General features: G+C 44.4%; 1 protein-coding gene across 1 annotated transcript in view; it reads left to right on the plus strand.

Moving 5' to 3' along the window:
* Nucleotides 1-10,499, plus strand: part of LOC146041583 (nicotinamide N-methyltransferase-like) — a 29,510-nt gene extending 19,011 nt beyond the window's left edge. The window contains exons 2-3 of the mRNA XM_083161531.1: nucleotides 7,759-7,966; nucleotides 10,070-10,499. Coding sequence (XP_083017657.1) covers nucleotides 7,759-7,966; nucleotides 10,070-10,499 — 638 coding nt within the window. The remainder of the gene's footprint in view (nucleotides 1-7,758; nucleotides 7,967-10,069) is intronic.
* Nucleotides 10,500-18,395: the final 7,896 nt, after the last annotated feature.

Raw genomic sequence — 18,395 nt, forward strand, 5'->3', positions numbered from 1 at the left:
ATACCTGGGGGTCTGGGTAACCCCTACCATTACAGACTTTGTAGACCTCAACATACATGCGGTCACCAGGGAACTAAAGAATAAAATACACCAGTGGAAAAAACTCCCCCTGATAGTTATGGGCAGAATTAACCTTATCAAAATGTCTATTCTCCCTAAGTATCTATACCTACTCCAACACTCCCCGATCTACATTCCCAAGCATGTATTCCTGGCCATCAACACGCTCCTCTCCTCCTTCATATGGGCAAACAGGCCTCCTAGGATCGCAATCAAGACCCTTACTAAGCCAAGGGTGGACGGGGGTCTGGGACTCCCCGATTTCAGGCTTTACTACTTTGCAGCCCAACTGGCACATATATCAGACTGGATAATGGGGAGATCAGGCCCTACCTTTGAGGGCACCTTTGCCGAGTGTGTGGGGTCCCGCCTTCCCCCCCTTCAGTTTCTTCTTTCCTCCCCCTTTAAGCCTACTCTGTCCCCTCTCTTCAGGCAGGCGCTACTCATCTGGCGCCAATCCCACAAAATATGTGGCTGGGATGGGGTGGATGGGGAGACTCCCCTATGGTTCAACAGGTCGTACCCAGAGTTCAAACAGCTCTCCTCTGATGGTTTCTGGTTGAGGGCAGGCCTCACATCAATCTCACAGCTCTTTTCCACGGGCACCATTAAAACATTCCAACAAATTTCAGAGGAGCTCCAGATTTCCAATAGATCTTTTTACAGATACTTACAACTCAGACATGCGGCCCGGACTCAGTTCGGTGACTCCCCCCCCTCTACCTCCGACTCCCCAATTAAAAGTCTCCTCCAGTCCCTGGCCACCACAAAGCAAGTCTCCACCATTTATAAATGCATTATCAGCCAAACAGACACTAATAGCCTTGACCACCTTAAAGCTAAATGGGAGCCCAGTATTGGGGAACTTGATGGGGAACAGTGGACCGAGATTCTAGACTCAGTCAGGTACGCTACCCCCTGTTTGAAATACCAGCAAGTGCCATTCTATATACTACATAGAGCCTATAGATCCCCACTCTCCATGCTGCGAGCGGGGCTTAGACCGGATGACGCCTGCCCCAGATGCGCGGCACCTGGCGCCGACTTCTGGCACATGTTATGGTCTTGCCCGACGATTTTGGCCTTCTGGGAGGCGGTCTGGGCAGATGTACTCCTCACTGAGCCGTCTCTCCCTTCCTTCGACTCTAAATACTGTATGTTTGCTTTGGGAATACAGGAGTCTCACTCGCCCCCAGTTTATAAATATGTCCTCTGCCTTACTGCCCTCGCGAAGGTGCTCATAGCCAGGAAATGGTTTGACGTATCATGCCCGAATATTTACCACTGGAGGGCGCTTGTCAATGAAGTTGTGGGCCATGAGAGGTTTACCTACAGGTCGAGGGGCTCGCTCATTCCCTATGCTGCCAAGTGGGATAGATGGACCTCCTCTAGGCTGGCCCTGCCCGCCGACCCCACGACATAAACAAACAGCTCGTTGATCATCCACGGGGGAGGTCCTGATGGTCCCCGCCCCCCCCCCTCCCTTTGTACCATGACCCGTGTCGCGGCATCCTCGTCTGCATTAGCACAATAAGAATGCCCCCCCGTCTGGGGCGCGTGATAAATATACCCTGCTGCCCTCACAGCGGTTGGCGTGCTACTTGCCTACACAACTATATCTTCTAGGCATACCTATTTTATTGTATTTTTTTTTGTAATCTCTCTTATTTTCTTTCTCTTTTTTCCTCTTTCTACTTCTTTTCTATTTGTTGGTGGGAGGGGAGATGGTACTCAAAGCGTGAGTACCGGGATAGTTTATTAGGGGAAAAAAATCTATTTGACAATTTCATATGTACATCTGTGCTACCATTGAACATTTCTCGATATTACCTATGGATGCTTAACCTTGCCACAAAGAACACTCAGAGACTGATTTATGTCGAAATGTTGGCAAGTGTTTTATTGTTTTTGCTGTCCATACATGTATAAACGGATGCAATTTAAAAATGACAATACTGTTTGCTAACTGTACAGATGTACATCCACTTTTATTTGTTTCAATAAAAACTTACCCAAATTAAAAAAAAAAAACCTATAGAAATTAAATGCTTAACTTTATCCTATGTCATTGCATATTGCACTGGTGTCGACAATATCTCGCTCTATACATAATTTGCATTTTTTATATATTTTATATATGTGTTTAAAATATTTTTATTTGTGTATGTCCAATTGTCATTGATCAGTAGAAAATCGGAACTGGTTAATAGTAGAACTGGAATGATGCTTTTTCCTATGGACTTAAATTAATGAAGACCTGGCGATTCCCATAGACATTTGTCTATTATACTGAAAAGTAAAAGGTCACTCTGCTCAAAAGCCTTTCTTTCCAACAATAAAGCCACAAAAGGTACTACAAGAGAGATCTCCAAAAGGAGGCTTGGTCTTGGAACGCAAAAAGGAAGTATCCTGTCCAGCAGACCGACACATGAATATGCAGCACAGCAATAGACACTGCTCGAGAACGAGGCGGGACCCGCATGACGTGGCCGCAGTAAGATTGAGCTATGAACGTAGTACCAGAGTGAGGCTTGACCCGCAGGACGCGGGCGCATGCGCAGAGTGAAAATCACCGCCATAAAAGGCGGAAATGCAAGAATAGCCACAACTGAGGAAGCCGCTGAGGGACGTAGGTGGAGAAACGCGTTGAGAGGGGACTTTCAGGCTGATATTCTATCCAGCAACCGGATTGGTCTCGGATATGACCGCAGTGTGGGCGGTCGGAGAAATTCGTCGCTGATATTACAAGCCACTGATACCCCTGGATTATAATAAGTATTACCACAATACTAATGTGCACATTTTGTGGGGACTTGAACTCTGACCTGTCTAAACCTACTAACTGGCTCTGCTAATGAGCAATGAAAGTCTGCAATTGCATGCATAACAAAACTAACCAGTTCTAACACCAAGGGGGGAGTTCTTGTTATATGTTTGTTTCTTGTGTGTCTATATTGGCCATAATATTGTATTTTAAAATGTGTAAATTTTATTAAATATTTCATATATTCAGTACAGCGCTGTTCCTATCTTTCTTTTTCTGGTTCTTTCAATGACAAGATCACGACAGGCTTCTTGGATTTCCAGCAGCTCAGGTAAGGTTTGCTTCAAAAAATTATATAGGGCCGGGCACTTGATGGATTCAGGGAGACCTGTGACCCTTATATTGTTTTTGCGTGACCACCAGACTTTTTCGCTAGCTCCTCCCTTCCTCTTCCTTTATTATAGACTAATTTTTTTTTATTACAATTTTAGAAGTTTTTATAATGTTGAATAAAACTACAATGATCAGCAGAAATTCCTATTAGGACCAGCTGCTCAAATTAATATTCAGATTGGGTATGTAATACAATACACCAAACAAATTAATATGTTTTATAAGAATGTGAATATATTATGAATTTACAAGTTCCCCTCTTCTCTTCTGTACCATTCCCAGTTTTACCCCTGATAAAGTCTTAGTGACGAAATGCGTCGGGTTTTTTCTTGCAATAATAAAAAGATTTTTCATAATCATTGCATAATCATTGTGAACATTATCAACATTGAATACAAGGAAACAAATTTGAGAAATGTATCTGTGATTTTATTATGATATATTGGGAGGTACATCATTGTATGTATTAGGTAGCGCACCTCAATCGTCCCCTTTCTTCTTCTATTTGTATACTGTTCCTCACTAACAGGAGGAATTTTGGTGGTGCTGCACACATTACTAAGCGCAATTCAGAGTCAAAACCCCCTATATAGATATATAGATATATATAGATATATAGATATTATAGGTGTATAGAGGCAAATTTCCAGCAATCATCACTCCAGTCTTCGAATGGGACATTGTGTTTGCTAATCGCATTAGAAGACTAATGGATGATTAGAAAACCCTTGTGCATTTATGTTAGCACAGCTGAAAATGGGCTTGCTTGTTAGAGAAGCTATACAACTGGCCTTCCGTTGAGCTAGTTGAGTATCTGGAGCATCACATTTGTGGGCTCGATAATACTCTCAAAATGGCCAGATAAAGAACTTTCATGTGAAACTCAAAAGGCTATTCTTGTTCTTACGGTAAATTACAAGAATACTAAATGCTCAACTTGTGTTCTGTTGTGATGTGTCCTGATGGTGGGGAAACAAAGAAAGAGGATAAAATACAAATGTGATGCAAATACAAATGCTCTTTATTTGTATTGTTATATGGTGCAAGTCCTGGGTTTATCACAGGAATAGGTTAGCGAAGTATTACTCTAATGGACCCCTCTAAAAGGGGCTTTAGGGTGTCTTTTAAGGACCTCTATACCCATAGGTCCCTCACTTTGGATTTATGTTCACGGTAAGTGACCGCAGCAGTCTCAAGTGGGCAGGATCAGGGAAAAGGGGATAAGTGCTCTAGAACTAGGGATGATGTACTGGGTGGGATAGATCTGAGGGCTCAATTCGATGGATGTTGGTGAAAGAGCCCTGCTTAATTGATGAACTGGTAGTCTCTGTGGGCTGTGTGGTGTCAATCAAGTCAAAGCAGACAGCGGCATCCCACTGTCTGCTGCTTACCCTTCTGGAAGTACTTCCACCGATGTTGACTGCGGTCTCAACTCCCGGCCGTGAGGAGGCTCTAACTGGATGTTGTGTTGATTCTGAGTCGATTGTGTTTCTGTGCTTGGCCCCAGCACGTTTCAGCCTAATGGCCTTTTTCTATGGTTATTCTTTTTTCTTAGAAATTAAGGCTATTACATGCGAGAAATTGCCAAGAAACTGAACATTTCTGGCAACAGTATGTACTACTCCCCTCAGAGAACAACACAAACAGGCTCTAACCAGAAAGAGAAGTGGGAGCCCCCAGTGCACAACTGAGCAAGAAGACAAGTACATTAGATTCCTTTTGATTACTGTATAAATAATAAAGAGACAGTGCTTGTTAATAGGTATCTTAATTAAAATCCAAATATTAATATTATTTATTTATTTATTTACAGTTCCTTATATAGCGCAGCAGATTCCGTTGCGCTTTACAATAGTAGACAGTGATAAAACAAACTGGGCAACAACAGACAGACTTGGAGGTAGGAGAGCCCTGCTGCAAGCTTACAATCTATAGGGATATAGGGAGGAAACACAAGGACAGGCACCCGTAATAGCATAGCAGTCCCACCAAGTTACAAGTCCAGAAGGGAAGCTATATAATACGTAAGTGCCTCAGAGGGTTATGCATGTAGAACTTAAATATGATAGGCTTGCCTGAAGAGGTGTGTTTTCAGGGAACGCTTGAAAGTTTGGAGGCTAGTGGAGAGTCTTATTGTGCGTGGAAGGGCATTCCATAGGATGGGAGCAGCCCGATGAAAGTCCTGTAATAGTGAATCCGAGCTAGTGACCTGTTCAGAAGAGAGACGCAAATCTTGTGCAGAGCAGAGTGGTCGAGATGGGAGATATTTTGTGATAAGTAGAGAGATATATGCTGGTGCAGTATGATTAATAGCTTTAAATGCGAGTAGAAGTGTTTTATATTTAATACGGTAAGATACAGGCAACCAATGGAGGGACTGGCAGAGCGAATAAGCATTCTAACCAGCATTCTACATACTTGGTCTGGGCTGCAGATGATTCTAACCTCTGTCATAGATTAATTTGATATTGTCATAGGTAACCAGCATTCTACATACTTGGTCTGTATAGATTGTAAGCTTGCAGCAGGGCTCTCCTACCTCCAAGTCTGTCTGTTGTTACCCAGTTTGTTTTATCACTGTTTTCTCAGTTGTTATTTCTGTCCTTCTGTTTCACTTCAGTTTAACGCCAGTATAACGCGACAGTTATATTTAAATTATGCCGCACTTTAAAAATGATGCACTTCAAAACTATTATGCACACAGCTAAACCATGCACACAGCCTATTTACTGATCTTTAAATGCATCTGCACTCATTAATTATTAAAAAAACATTAACAAATAATTATAAATAAATACCGTCCGTTGTTAACCACATACAATATTTTATAAATAAAAAAATGTCTTCTCCAAATCACTCCTAAATATTTTAAATACAAATTCCTTATCCCTCTTCTTTAAGGATCAGAACTTTTATGCTGACCTATCTTCAAGGGTGAATCCACTGGTCAGGCACAACATTGTCAGTCGCCACCTCCCACCTCCATCAGGTCAATGCTACCTTCACGTTGGGGCCTCCCTCCTGCCAAAGCAGCATCAATATAACCCCTCACCACAACCCTTCTAAGTTACCGACCATTGCCCCCTTCTTCCTCACCATTTGCAAAAGAAAAAATGCATCATGGAACTGAACAGAAACAAACAAAAAACAATATATAGTCATCATAAGGAATAAAATAAGAAAGAAATCATCATTGCCTTAGCAGGGCTCTAATGCAATTGATCAAGCTGTCACACACACACACACACACACACACACACACACACAAACACACACACACTCCCTAGCATGTGTTGCCCCAGGCATATGCCCCAGGTGCCTAGTGGGAAATCCACCACTTATATAGTAATAATTAAAGCCAGCTGTAGTTGAGCTTATTATTAGAGCTAAATAATGTTAGTAAATTGTCCAAATATGAACATGTATAATTGATAAGTAAACATGATACACATAGGTGGAGAAACGCGTTAAGGCTTTGGACTGAACAGCACCAGCTGGTTCAACTACGTATGGCTGGGACAACCAGCATTGGACAAAGCAGACACCATATTAAACTCCATATAAGGCTACAACGCACTATTAGCCGGGAAGTAAAGGTTTTTGCCCATTTCTGAGTTAAAAGTTTGCTACAATTGGTTCCAGCTCTAATGGAAAATATACATGAATGGTGCAATTTCATAAAAGATAAGCTTCTAACATTGCTTTTGTGATTTTAAAATCCTGTTTAACTAATCAAGTTATGTATATTGATTTGTGGACAGCTTACCAACATCTTATGAGCTCTAAGGATAAGTTCAATAACTAGAGCTTGGTCCAATTATTTATATATATTGGTATATAGGTTCTGATCCTTAAAAAAGAGGAATAATAAATTAGTACATCACAACCATCGCAGCTTACTGAACACCTGAGACGCCACCAGCTGTCAGTCCAAATGCCCTCCCCCAACCGCCGATTCCCCTTGGTAATATGGGAGGGGTTGTGTAATGAAATCACATCCCCTCGCATGCCTCTGCTGCAGGAGAAATCATTGGATGGTCGCCAACCATCCAATGATTTCTCCTGCCTTCACAAATAGAAGTCATGCGCCTGGAAGTAGACGGGGCAGGCGGCTGATGTACTGTGACATCAGCCGCCCGAGGCAGGCATTGTTTTTATTGGACGCCCATAAAATACTTGGCATTCCCATGGGGCCAATTTGTCCCATTCCAAATGAATGTGAATTAGGCTTGTATTTAGAGGAGAAACTGGTATCCCATTTTTGAATGAGGACGGATTAATAATTCAATAGCTGCCAAATAAAGGACATCTACAATCTGCAATGTCGAAATCCACAAAATCCACAACCATAAATCAAAGGGTGGGGAGCCTGTAAACAAAGAGCTTTGACCTACATCTCCGGCCCCTTAAATAAACAATAAGCAAACCCACGCCCCTGAACTGCTATAGGCTACTGCATTAGTGATCAGCATCCATGCCAGCCCACATCCTTAAGGTTTAAACCACCTCATTGTCATAAATTCATTTTCTCTTCCCTGCAGGTCACATTAAGGGCGACCTTTTGATTGACATCAGTAATGGATCCTTTATTCATCATCTCTATTCCGCCGGTGGATGTTTCAAACAGATCTGCGTGCTGAAGTGCGCTGAGAAATGCATCATGGAACTGAACAGATGGATTAACACACGTACAGGAGCGTTTGATTGGTCTCACATAACAGCATATATTAAAGGCCTGGAAGGAAGCAGGTAACATACAGTCTCTGCCCAAATGTTTATTTATAGCTAGACCCAGTTTCAGTAAACACTAAACTTTTAGTTTGGACTGATAAAACAGGTATACGAACCATACAGTTGGTCAACAGTGTCTAGTTAGATTCTGAATATGTCCACACCACATGGTCAACATGGACAAAGTCTATATAGACAAAACATTGACACAAGCAAAATGTCAACATGGCAATGTCGACATGGCTTGCCTGAAGCAAGCAAAGCGATCCATGCAAGGGACCGCCATACACTAATTTTGCGTCCATGTGATGAAATCTACAATTTAACACTAAATAACACAATAAAACCACAGTTGACCTTTTCTGGTGTCAATCATTTCCATATAAACACTTTGCTTGTGTTAACAGTGTGCATGTCGACCATTTGGTGTTGACCTATTGACAGTCATCCCAGACACTTTCGACCCTTTATATTATAAGCGAAAAAACATACCACCTGTTGTGCAGAACATGTCAGAGTTTGATCGAACATATATTGGATCTGCAAAATAAATAAAGCATCTTGTGCGCAGTTTGCTAGAAATGTTTGCGGCCATGAAACGTACTGCATCTGACCCGTGGCCATGTCTTTCGTGTCCGCCAAGCCAAACGCCCCCCCTTCCCCCCCCCCCCCGGCCGCATCTCCTCGGTACCATGTTAGGGGGGATGTACGCAAACACATCACTCACTGCGGTCGAAGGGGACAGAAATCATTCGATAGTCGCCGACCATTGAATGATTTCTCTTGGAAATAATACGTTGGTGTACGCTGAAGTGGGGGCGGGCACTGACATCATGTGACATTAGCCGCCCGACTGTGTTCACATGGGAACGCACAGCATTTTCATGGGGACACCCATTAAACTCTGGTTACAAATAAAAACATAAAAGGTGTGGAGCCCCCCTCCTTTTTTTTGGGGGGGGGGGGGGGGTGTAAGGGTCCTCCATATTTTAGAAACCAGAACAAGGCTATCCCCAGCATCCCTGGGTGGTGTATCCCGAGTTGATAACATTAAGTGTAAAAAATTATGATTATTATGTTTTACCTGTGGATCTACAGGTCCCAGGAAGCCTCCTCTTGTAGAATCAGCATGTGGGGCATTAAAGGGCCCGCTAATACCTGTTGTTCCACTTGTAAAACAAATATTACAATAAAGACAGAACACGCACATAGTGAAAATAAAAGTTTATTAAACATACATTAACATTCACATGCATGCATACATAAATACTTACCTGTATCCAGTACTATTTTTCTGAAAAAAATAGGTTCAGAAACTCCAGGTCTGTGGGTGGATCAATTAAATAAAAACCATATATAATAGAGAGAGGGAGGGAGAGATAGATGTATATATTGTATTTAGAAACAAAGGCACTTACAGGTGACTTTAAAATATTATCTTATTAAAAGTACATTTTCAGTTCCTGATGATGTCATATTTAATTAGAGGTTCAGGAACTGAGTTCCTGCTGGTTCCTGCTGAAAAATAGCACTGCCTATATCCCACATTGCCCTTCTGTCCTCTTGTCCAGTAGAATCCATAGAGGTACCTTTAAAAAAAATCTCACCTAATCTGGAGGAGATCGGTCCTCTTCAGTCCAAGTAGGCAACTAAGGGGTAAAAAAACCAATGTATACTCTTACCCTGACTGCTGGGCCTCCGGTCTGTCAATTGGAGACACAAGAGCCAATCGGGGAGAGCCACGTAGCAGCACTCACCTGATTGGCTGAGCTTCATTGAGTTGTCACTCCTACGTTTCTTTGGGGAGAAATCCCCATAGAAGAGTATCTGTGGGAACCTTGAGGATGGTGGTAAACCACAAATTCAATTAGGGCAGGCCAATTAATAGTAAATCTTTGTAATATATCAGGATGATATCCCATTGCTTTCAGGTAATCACATAATAATCTGTAATGAGATTGTGAGGTAATTTCTTACAGGTTGTGTCAGATGTTACACTATCAGTAAAATCTTGGTTTTAAGTAGTTAAAAAGCCTATCCCAGAGAATGACATCTTATTTCTCATATGGCTGCATGGGTAGACCTAGCTCCAAAGATACCTATTGTGTTTATATTTTTCAGTGACCAGTGTGAGGCCAAAGATATAACCTTGAAGTCAGCAATTGCAGAGATCGTAAAATGTGACATTGACAAAGAAAACATCACAGACCCCGTGGTGCTCCCACCAGCAGCCTGTGTCATCAGTGTATGGATGTTGGATCTCATCAGCAAAGACCAAGATGAATATGTGAATTATGTCAGGAAATTTGTGAAGCTACTAAAACCTGAAGGATATCTAATATTGGTGGGGTGTATTAATACAACTTATATGATGATTGGGACAGACAAGATACATGTGCTCAAATATGATGAGAACTTTGTAAGAAAAGTTCTTTCTGGTGAAGGGTTTATTATTGACCATTGGGCAGTCCAGAAAAAGACAGCAGTGAGTGACAAGACTTACTACGATGGGATTTTTGTTATTAAAGCTCACAGGGAGAAAAAAAATTAGGAAGCAAATGAAACATAAAAGGTCCATACATATTGGGTGACTATGCCCAGCGTGTATGGACAGCGATGATCGCTATCATCGCTGGGGGGAAAGCCGCTCAGTGCATACACACTAAGCAGCTTTCCCACTGCCTGGCACCGTCAGCTGGGAGAGGATGCAAAGCCGTCCTCAAAGCTGCTCATCTGCTGGTAATACTAGCAGATTAGCGGCTTTCCCAGAGATGATGCGGGAGTGCGCTCACCTCTAATTGCTGGGCCGTACACACTGGGCGGCTTTGAGCTGAAAGCCACTCAAACTTGCTATTTTGAGCGATTTTCAGCTCAAAGTCACCCAGTGTGGATGGGCCTTAAATGTTTCAAATCTTCCAATCAATTTGCAAATGCTGAACTTTAGTAAAAAGCAAACATATAACTTTAAATTTGCATTGAAATGATTTTATTGATTAACAAGTAACTGAAGTTGTCTATATGCAATTTAATGGACTTTGGTTAATTAAAGAATCTCATATTCATGTATTATCTGTAAATAGATCCTGTCAGCTCATCATGTATCATTGTCATTCGGTCAGCAAACTCCTAATTACTACCCATTTAGTATATCATACCCCTTTTAGACATTCTACCCGGGATTTTGGCCAGGTTTACCCGGGATTTTCAACCCAGGTCACTCCCGGGATTTTAGTAACAGACCCACACTACACTTCAAATCCGGGAAAAACCCGGGTACACCCCTTTCACACATACAGTAAGCCAGGCTTTTCAAGCATTTCAGTGTTTCATCATTAAAATGGGACACGCCCCGGCAGCAAAAAAAAGCAACATCACATGTTTAAAACTGAAAAACCCGGGTAAACCCATTCAGACATAGGCCGGGTATTATACCCGGGAGTTAAATACCGGGAAAAACCCTGGTCAATTGCAGCTGCTCAGTATCCGGGAGTGAAATCCCGGGTATACCCTTTCAGATATACGCTAGTCCCGGGTTTGGGCGCGTTCATGTGAAAAAAAACCGGGATTTTCATGTATGTCTGAAAGGGGTATAATTCTTATTATATCACTTACTAATTTCATTGACAAACTACGGAGGGTACAGAGATCCTGGATGAATTTTGGGACTATGGGCCTAATTCAACAACATTTGGAACTGGGTGAATTCAGCTCCGTTCCGATGGTAGAGGGTCTGCACAAGCCAGTATTTGCAACAAGCAGCTTCGGTGAATTGCACACTCACCAGGGTGTTTGTTGCTGGGTACGCAGGCAGGCCGATGTCTGCCGGGGGTGGGCGGCTGACATCACAGGACATCAGCTGCCCACCCCGTCTTCATCGTAGGGCTTACAAATAACAGTTTGTTTGTCTATTTGTGAAGAAAGCAGAAATCATTTGATGGTCGGCGACCAGAGGCATACGAGGAGATGTGTTCTAATTACACATCCTCTCGCACGATACCGAGGGGAATCGGCGGAGGCGGGGAGCAGGTGTTCAGATGGGCGGCCTTTCAGGCACTCGGTAAGCTGCCATGTTCACAGCTTACCGGGCCAACCTGAATCAGGTCCTATGAGGGTTATTCAGAATTGATTGCTGATGAGCACATTTGCAATTCGTTTGATTATCGAACAACTGCGCATGTGTACAGATCGCGGCACGCATGTGTGAGGCAAAAAATGCTTATGCAATCCCCTCACTCACTATTTAACTGACAGAACGCCTGCGTTTGTGAGAGGTAACCATCTGTTTTCTGGGAGGGTCGGGATAAATGCAGGCGTGCCCAAGCGTTTTCATGGAGGGTCTGTGATGTCAACTCCAACCTCGAGCAGACTGATTCGGATGCACCGTCGTGGAAGGCCCTGAGTTATTCACATTTGCACAGACTGGGAAATCATTCAATGTTTCGTGAATTGCATATGGAATTGCGGGGAATAGCGAAAAGCGACCCATAATTCTATGGCAAACTTGCACAGGGTAGGCCTTTCTTTTTGTCTGGCCAGCGGCTATTTACTCACAGTCATCTGCAGATTTTCAGGTCTGAAGAAGGCTTTATGAGTGGTTTATAAGACGCCCTCTGGTTGAAAAATAGCCCCAAAATAAAACTTTGATCTTTATAAGTGACACCCCAATCACAACAGCCTACATACATTTACCCCAAGACCACCTTATTTCTGATAGGTCATAACTTACTGGGCTTCTGGAAGTCATGCATGCCCACGACGATCAGGACTACCATGGATAATGTAAGTAACTTTTTTTTGTTGGCTGCTAGTTAACACATCTACTGTCTACTGTCTACTGTCAACATCTACTGTTGGTTAGTAAAAATATGGCACATGCATGCATTAAGTACATATTTTAAAAAATATATATCAGCCCCATTTGGCTAATTCTGTTAGCCCTGCAGAAAATCGCAGAAGGTGACCTCAATTGACTTTGTGGTCAGCCTGAATTGCCAGTTTTAACATAGATACCAATGTTAAGACTTTAACATAGACGTCTATGGTGGGAACTTGGCCTTAGACGCCCATGTTAAATTCATAACATGCACATCTATGGAGGAGTGCACAGCCTATGAGGTGAGGAGCCCGCTCCTTATAGGCTGAGGGAAGTCCCAGTGATTGATGTCACTAGAATTTTCCGCAGTATTAGGAAGAAGCTGTGGTGTAGCTAGGTGCCACGGTGCCCGGAGCAAGGGCATGTTTCGCGCCCCCCCCCACCATTTGAAGTAGGTGAGGCTCCTGCGCAGTGAAAAGTGGGCACGAACCAACATTATACCACACACAGTAATGCTCATTGCACATTTTAGTGAACTTTGTAATTCCAATTACACATAAGCCCACACATGATGCCCATGATATACTATATAACACTCCGCAATGCCCATGACATACTATATAACACTCTGCAATGCCCATGACATACTATATAACGCTCCGCAATGCCCATGACATACTATATAACACTCCGCAATTCCCATGACATACTATATAACACTCCGCAATGCCCATGACATACTATATAACACTCCGCAATGCGCATGACATACTATATAACACTCCGCAATGCCCATGACATACTATATAACACACCGTAATGCCCATTACATACCATATAACACCATAATGCCCATTACACATTTGACACAAAAGTGCCACTTACCTACATGCTCAATGCCAGGGGCTTCATGCTCAATGCCAAGGGGCTTCATGCTCAATGCCAAGGGTCTTCATGCTCAATGCCAAGGGGCTTCATACAGTCACTAATCCCACATGGATGCACTGCTGCCCTCCACATACAAAGTATTCGCATAGTTGGGGGGTGAGCGGCATGCAGTAAGTAGGAAAACTGTATAAATAGCATTTAACTGTTTACCTATATGCAATGCTGCAGAGGTAATGCCTGTGAAAAACAGCATAGTATAGGATAAAAAGAGGATGAATAAAAAAGTTGCTCTCATTCTGCCGATGTTTCATTCAAATGTGCCTATATTGAAGACTATAACTTTATATGGAGTCCGCATTCATAAAGGAAAATAGGCGGCTATGGTTATAAACAGACATGCTGCAGGATCCGCTGTCAGCGTTAACGGCTGCTCACACTCAGAGCATTTTCTCCCTGAAGGAGAGGGACAGACGCCAGTAAGTCTGTTGCTTTTAAAGAATCAGAATCATGAGCACATGGACTTGGTGCAGCGTTGCTGTTGTTATTGCATGTCAGGGCCGTTTCTAGAGGCGGACAAGCCGTGCAGCCGCCCGTGGCGCCGCACGGCTTGTCCGCCTCTGTTTAGCAGCCAGGGCGCCCGCCAGCTTCCCCCACGCCGCTGTCCCCCCCGCACGCCCCGTCCGCCGCCCCAAAAAGATGATCTCTCTGGTGGACTTGGAGGGGAGAGGAGCGCATAAGTCTCTCCTTCCCCTCGCTGTGTCACTGGGCTGTTAGCCAATCAGCTCGCGGGCCGGCAGCCAATAAGGAGCCAGCCCGCGAGATATGATTGTCTGACAGCCGTCACAGTGAAGGGGAAGGAGAGTTGCGCTATGCACTCCCCTCTCCTCCCCTGGGAAACAGAAGCAGCGGCGGCGGCAACGGGATTCGGAGACCCGACTCTGCTCTCCCCAGCAGCAGCAACGGTAAGTTGTGCTGCTGCTGGGATATTATCCTCTGGCACTGTGGGGGCATATAGGTCTGGCACTGAGGGGGGCAGATGTGTGGCACTGTGGGGGCATATTTGCCACTGTGGGGGCATATATGTGGCACTGTGGGGGCATATTTGGCATTGTGGGGGCATATGTGTGGCACTGTGGGCGCATATGTGTGGCACTGTGGAGCATATTTGGCACTGTGGGGGCATATGTGTGGCACTATGGGGGCATATCTGGCACTGTGGGGGCATATCTGTGGCACTGTGGGGGCAAAGCTGTCACTGTGGGGGCATATATGGGTGGCACTGTGGGGGCATAGCTCTCACTGTGGGGGCATATATGTGTGGCACTGTGGGGGCATAGCTCTCACTGTGGGGGCATATATGTGTGGCACTGTGGGGGCATAGCTGTCACTGTGGGGCATATATGTGTGGCACTGTGGGGACATATGTGTGGCACTGTGGGGGCATATCTGCCACTGTGGGGGCATATATGTATGGCACTGTGGGGGCATATTAGTAAACGGCATCAGTTGTGCGGCAGCGGCGCGTTGGACATAATGTGTAATAGGCATTACGTTGTGGGGAGTATTGTGTACTTGCCATCATGGTGTGCGGCGTAATATGTAATGTGTAATTGGCATCACGGATAAAAAAGTGTATAATGATTTAAGTAGCCTGTCATTGTTTTGCCTTGATCTGTGAGGCATACTAGGTAACTGTGTGGGGCTTTATATTTTTATGTCACCGTGTGGTCTTCAGCCCGCCAACTTAAGTGCGGGAGGACAATGACAATTCCTGCGGTAACCAATGTCTGGACATGCAGGTTGCAAAAGTGAGATGTAAGGTAATTGTTTTGCTGCTAGACCACGCCCTTATTTTAATCCACACCCCCTTTTAAAATAAACCACGCCCCCAATTTCTTGTATTTCATGATATGTATTTGGGGGGGGGGGGGGGCGCATTTTTATTTATTTGCCCTGGGAGCTAAATTGTCTAGAAACAGCCCTGTTGCATGTAGAGGGTGACATCACTTCAGGCGGCTGACCCGAGGTCACAGGAGCCGTGGATGACACAGAGCCAGAGATACACTGAAGAAAAAGGGGAGTGCACGGATTGTGAATTTTATTGGGACCTAGAATATCTCCCTAAAAAACAAGAGAGGAATCTCTTTGATTTATGATCCATAAACTAGTGTAAGTTTATTTTTGCTTATGCTCCTCCGAACATAGCGCTCAAGACAGTGATTTTTTCCTTTGTCTATATGTTTTGAAGTTTTGATGTAACTTTCATTCAGTGTCTAAGCTGCTTTGTTTTTTGCGCAATTGTACAAGATTGCTCCAAAATCTACTGCTCACACTCTGCAGCAGTCTGTTTATAGCCATAGCCGCCTATTTTCATTTATGAATGCGGACTCCATATAAAGTTTTTAGCTAATGCCGGGTGGGGAAACGCACAGTGATGGTCGGGCGGCCAGGGCTGGAGGCTGTGGGGTCAGGAGCGGCCGCTGCTGCGGCGTGATGACGTCATGACATGCAATATGAAAATGACATGGCGGGGAGGTGCACAGTGCACAGTGATTGACAGGGAGGCAGCTGGCTCAGGTGCACAAAAAAGGCCATCCGCCCTGTGCCGAGCCCTGCTCCCCGCTGTGTCCGGGAGAGAGCCGTGCTGCTATTTAAAATTCATATCTCCCGCTGGACCTCTAGCCAATAGGTGCTTGCGCTCCAGCAGCCACCAGTTGATTGACTGCTGGACCGCAAGCGCCCATTGGCTAGCGGTCCAGTGTGAATTTTACATAGCAGCACGTCTCTAGTCTCTCCCGGACACAGCAGGCTGGGCAGGTGAGCGGGGAGTGGGATAATGGGCGAGCGGGGGAACGGGGGAGCGGGCAAACGAGCTGGCGGTGCTGGTGCCAGCACAGCTCAGGCGCCATGCTGTCTACCGGCGCCTGGAGCTACGCCTCTGGGGAGAAGCTGCTTGTGTAAACAAGCAGCTTCTTTGTCTGCTCTGTAAGGGTCTTGGCGGTTTTAAATTATTAACCAGTGGATGCCTACATGCACCAATCTGCACCAGAGATCGTGATTACAATTTTTTTACAGGTACACTTTGGATTTCTACAGGACAAGAGGATGGAACCTTCGTGGCCAAGAGAGGTGAGTATGGATGGGTTTTGTGTGTAATAAAGTTATACTTTAATCATGTGTGTGTGCATTTATTTAGGTATTGGTTCTGTGGTGGGACTTCAAATCCCAGATAGCCCGGTAAAGCCCCGAATGCTGGGACTTGTGGTTCTCCAAGTCCCTGAATGTGGGGAGGCTTGCTGAGAATTGTAATTCCACTACAAAACTCAATATATATTTATTTATTCATTCTATTTTTACACTTTAAACATCTGCCCGGCACCCACCACTCAGGGGTGCCAGGGACAGCCCCAGGTTTCAGCCCTGGCCAGGGTATGGCCTGTGGGGGGTACCCTTTATTGGGGGGTCCCCAATCCCCCCTGGGACCTGGCCAGGGCTAAATAGTAATGGTTGCAATAATTTGGCCGGGGAAGTTGACACTGCTGCCTGTTGAAGCCCGGTGTTGGTAATAATAATATGGGGCCCCCATGTTTTTGTAACCAGGACAGGTCCAAGACCCCGGTGCTGGTTTCTTAAATACAGGGGGAACCCAGTTAATGTTTCACCCATATTTGGGAAACCAGGACCGGCTCAAAGAGCCCGGGACTAGTTTTGCTGGGAGGATGACCCCACGCCATATTTTTTTTAATATTACCGAAAAACCGCACCATTACCAAAAAAAAAGAAATCACCAGAAATAAAAATTGCAAGAAAGGCTAGCCTTTGGCTTAAGGCAGCTAACTGTTATGGGTGCGACTTTTACATTTGCGCAGTTATCCATGAGCCTCCTGCAAACTAGACCTTCACCACTAACAGCTGCATTTCCTCGGTGGATTATGTACAGTGGCGTAACTACTGTAAGGCAGCCCCAGCTGCCACTTGGGAGAGAAAGCCACAGTGAGGTCTGTGTGGGCACCGGCACCCGCTCAACGCACTGATATGCTGCTGCCTGTCATTGCCCACAGTCAGCTGCGGCGTGGGTGCGGCCATGGCAGAGATGACAAATCCCTCCACTGAATCAATTGACTGTACACAGAGCCGACGTTTGGCTACTGTGCTGCAAGAAGAAATTCTAGAGACGACTTAAAGGGAACCCGACAAGGTTTTTTGGGGCACACTTGTAAATGGTATGAGTATGACATGGTGTTTATACCATTTACCCTGTTGGAGGCATATTTTGGTCTTTTCCATAACGGGAAACCACAAAGGAGATAAGAGTTGGATCATAACTGGAGTATAAATCTCCCCAAATTGAGCAATACATGTCTACTTGATTGGAGTGAACAAAAATATAGGGTACAGTTCCAGTATATACCTCCTTTCTTTAGTAAATGGGGATATAATGGATTTACACCATAGGTGTTTTTCCTTTCTTTTATACAGTATGCTGAGAGGGAACGTACCTTCACTGTGAAAAGAACATTCCTGGTAGCGAGGATTAAAGCTCCATCCATTAAAAGCTGAAATTGTCTGCTTCTTAGGTGGCATATTCCCACATTTAACGTGGATTTTATTTATAAAACAGGTTACACTATTGTGGTTTTCTCCATTTCTTTCATGTTATAAGCCACATTGGGAACACATCAGAGCTTTGCAGCACATTTTTTGGGAGCGCTGGAAAAACTGTCAGTATCCCCCCTTTTTCTGTCG

This window comes from Crinia signifera, chromosome 19 (assembly GCF_055691185.1).
Source record: "Crinia signifera chromosome 19, ASM5569118v1, whole genome shotgun sequence".
NCBI classification, from domain to species: domain Eukaryota; kingdom Metazoa; phylum Chordata; class Amphibia; order Anura; family Myobatrachidae; genus Crinia; species Crinia signifera.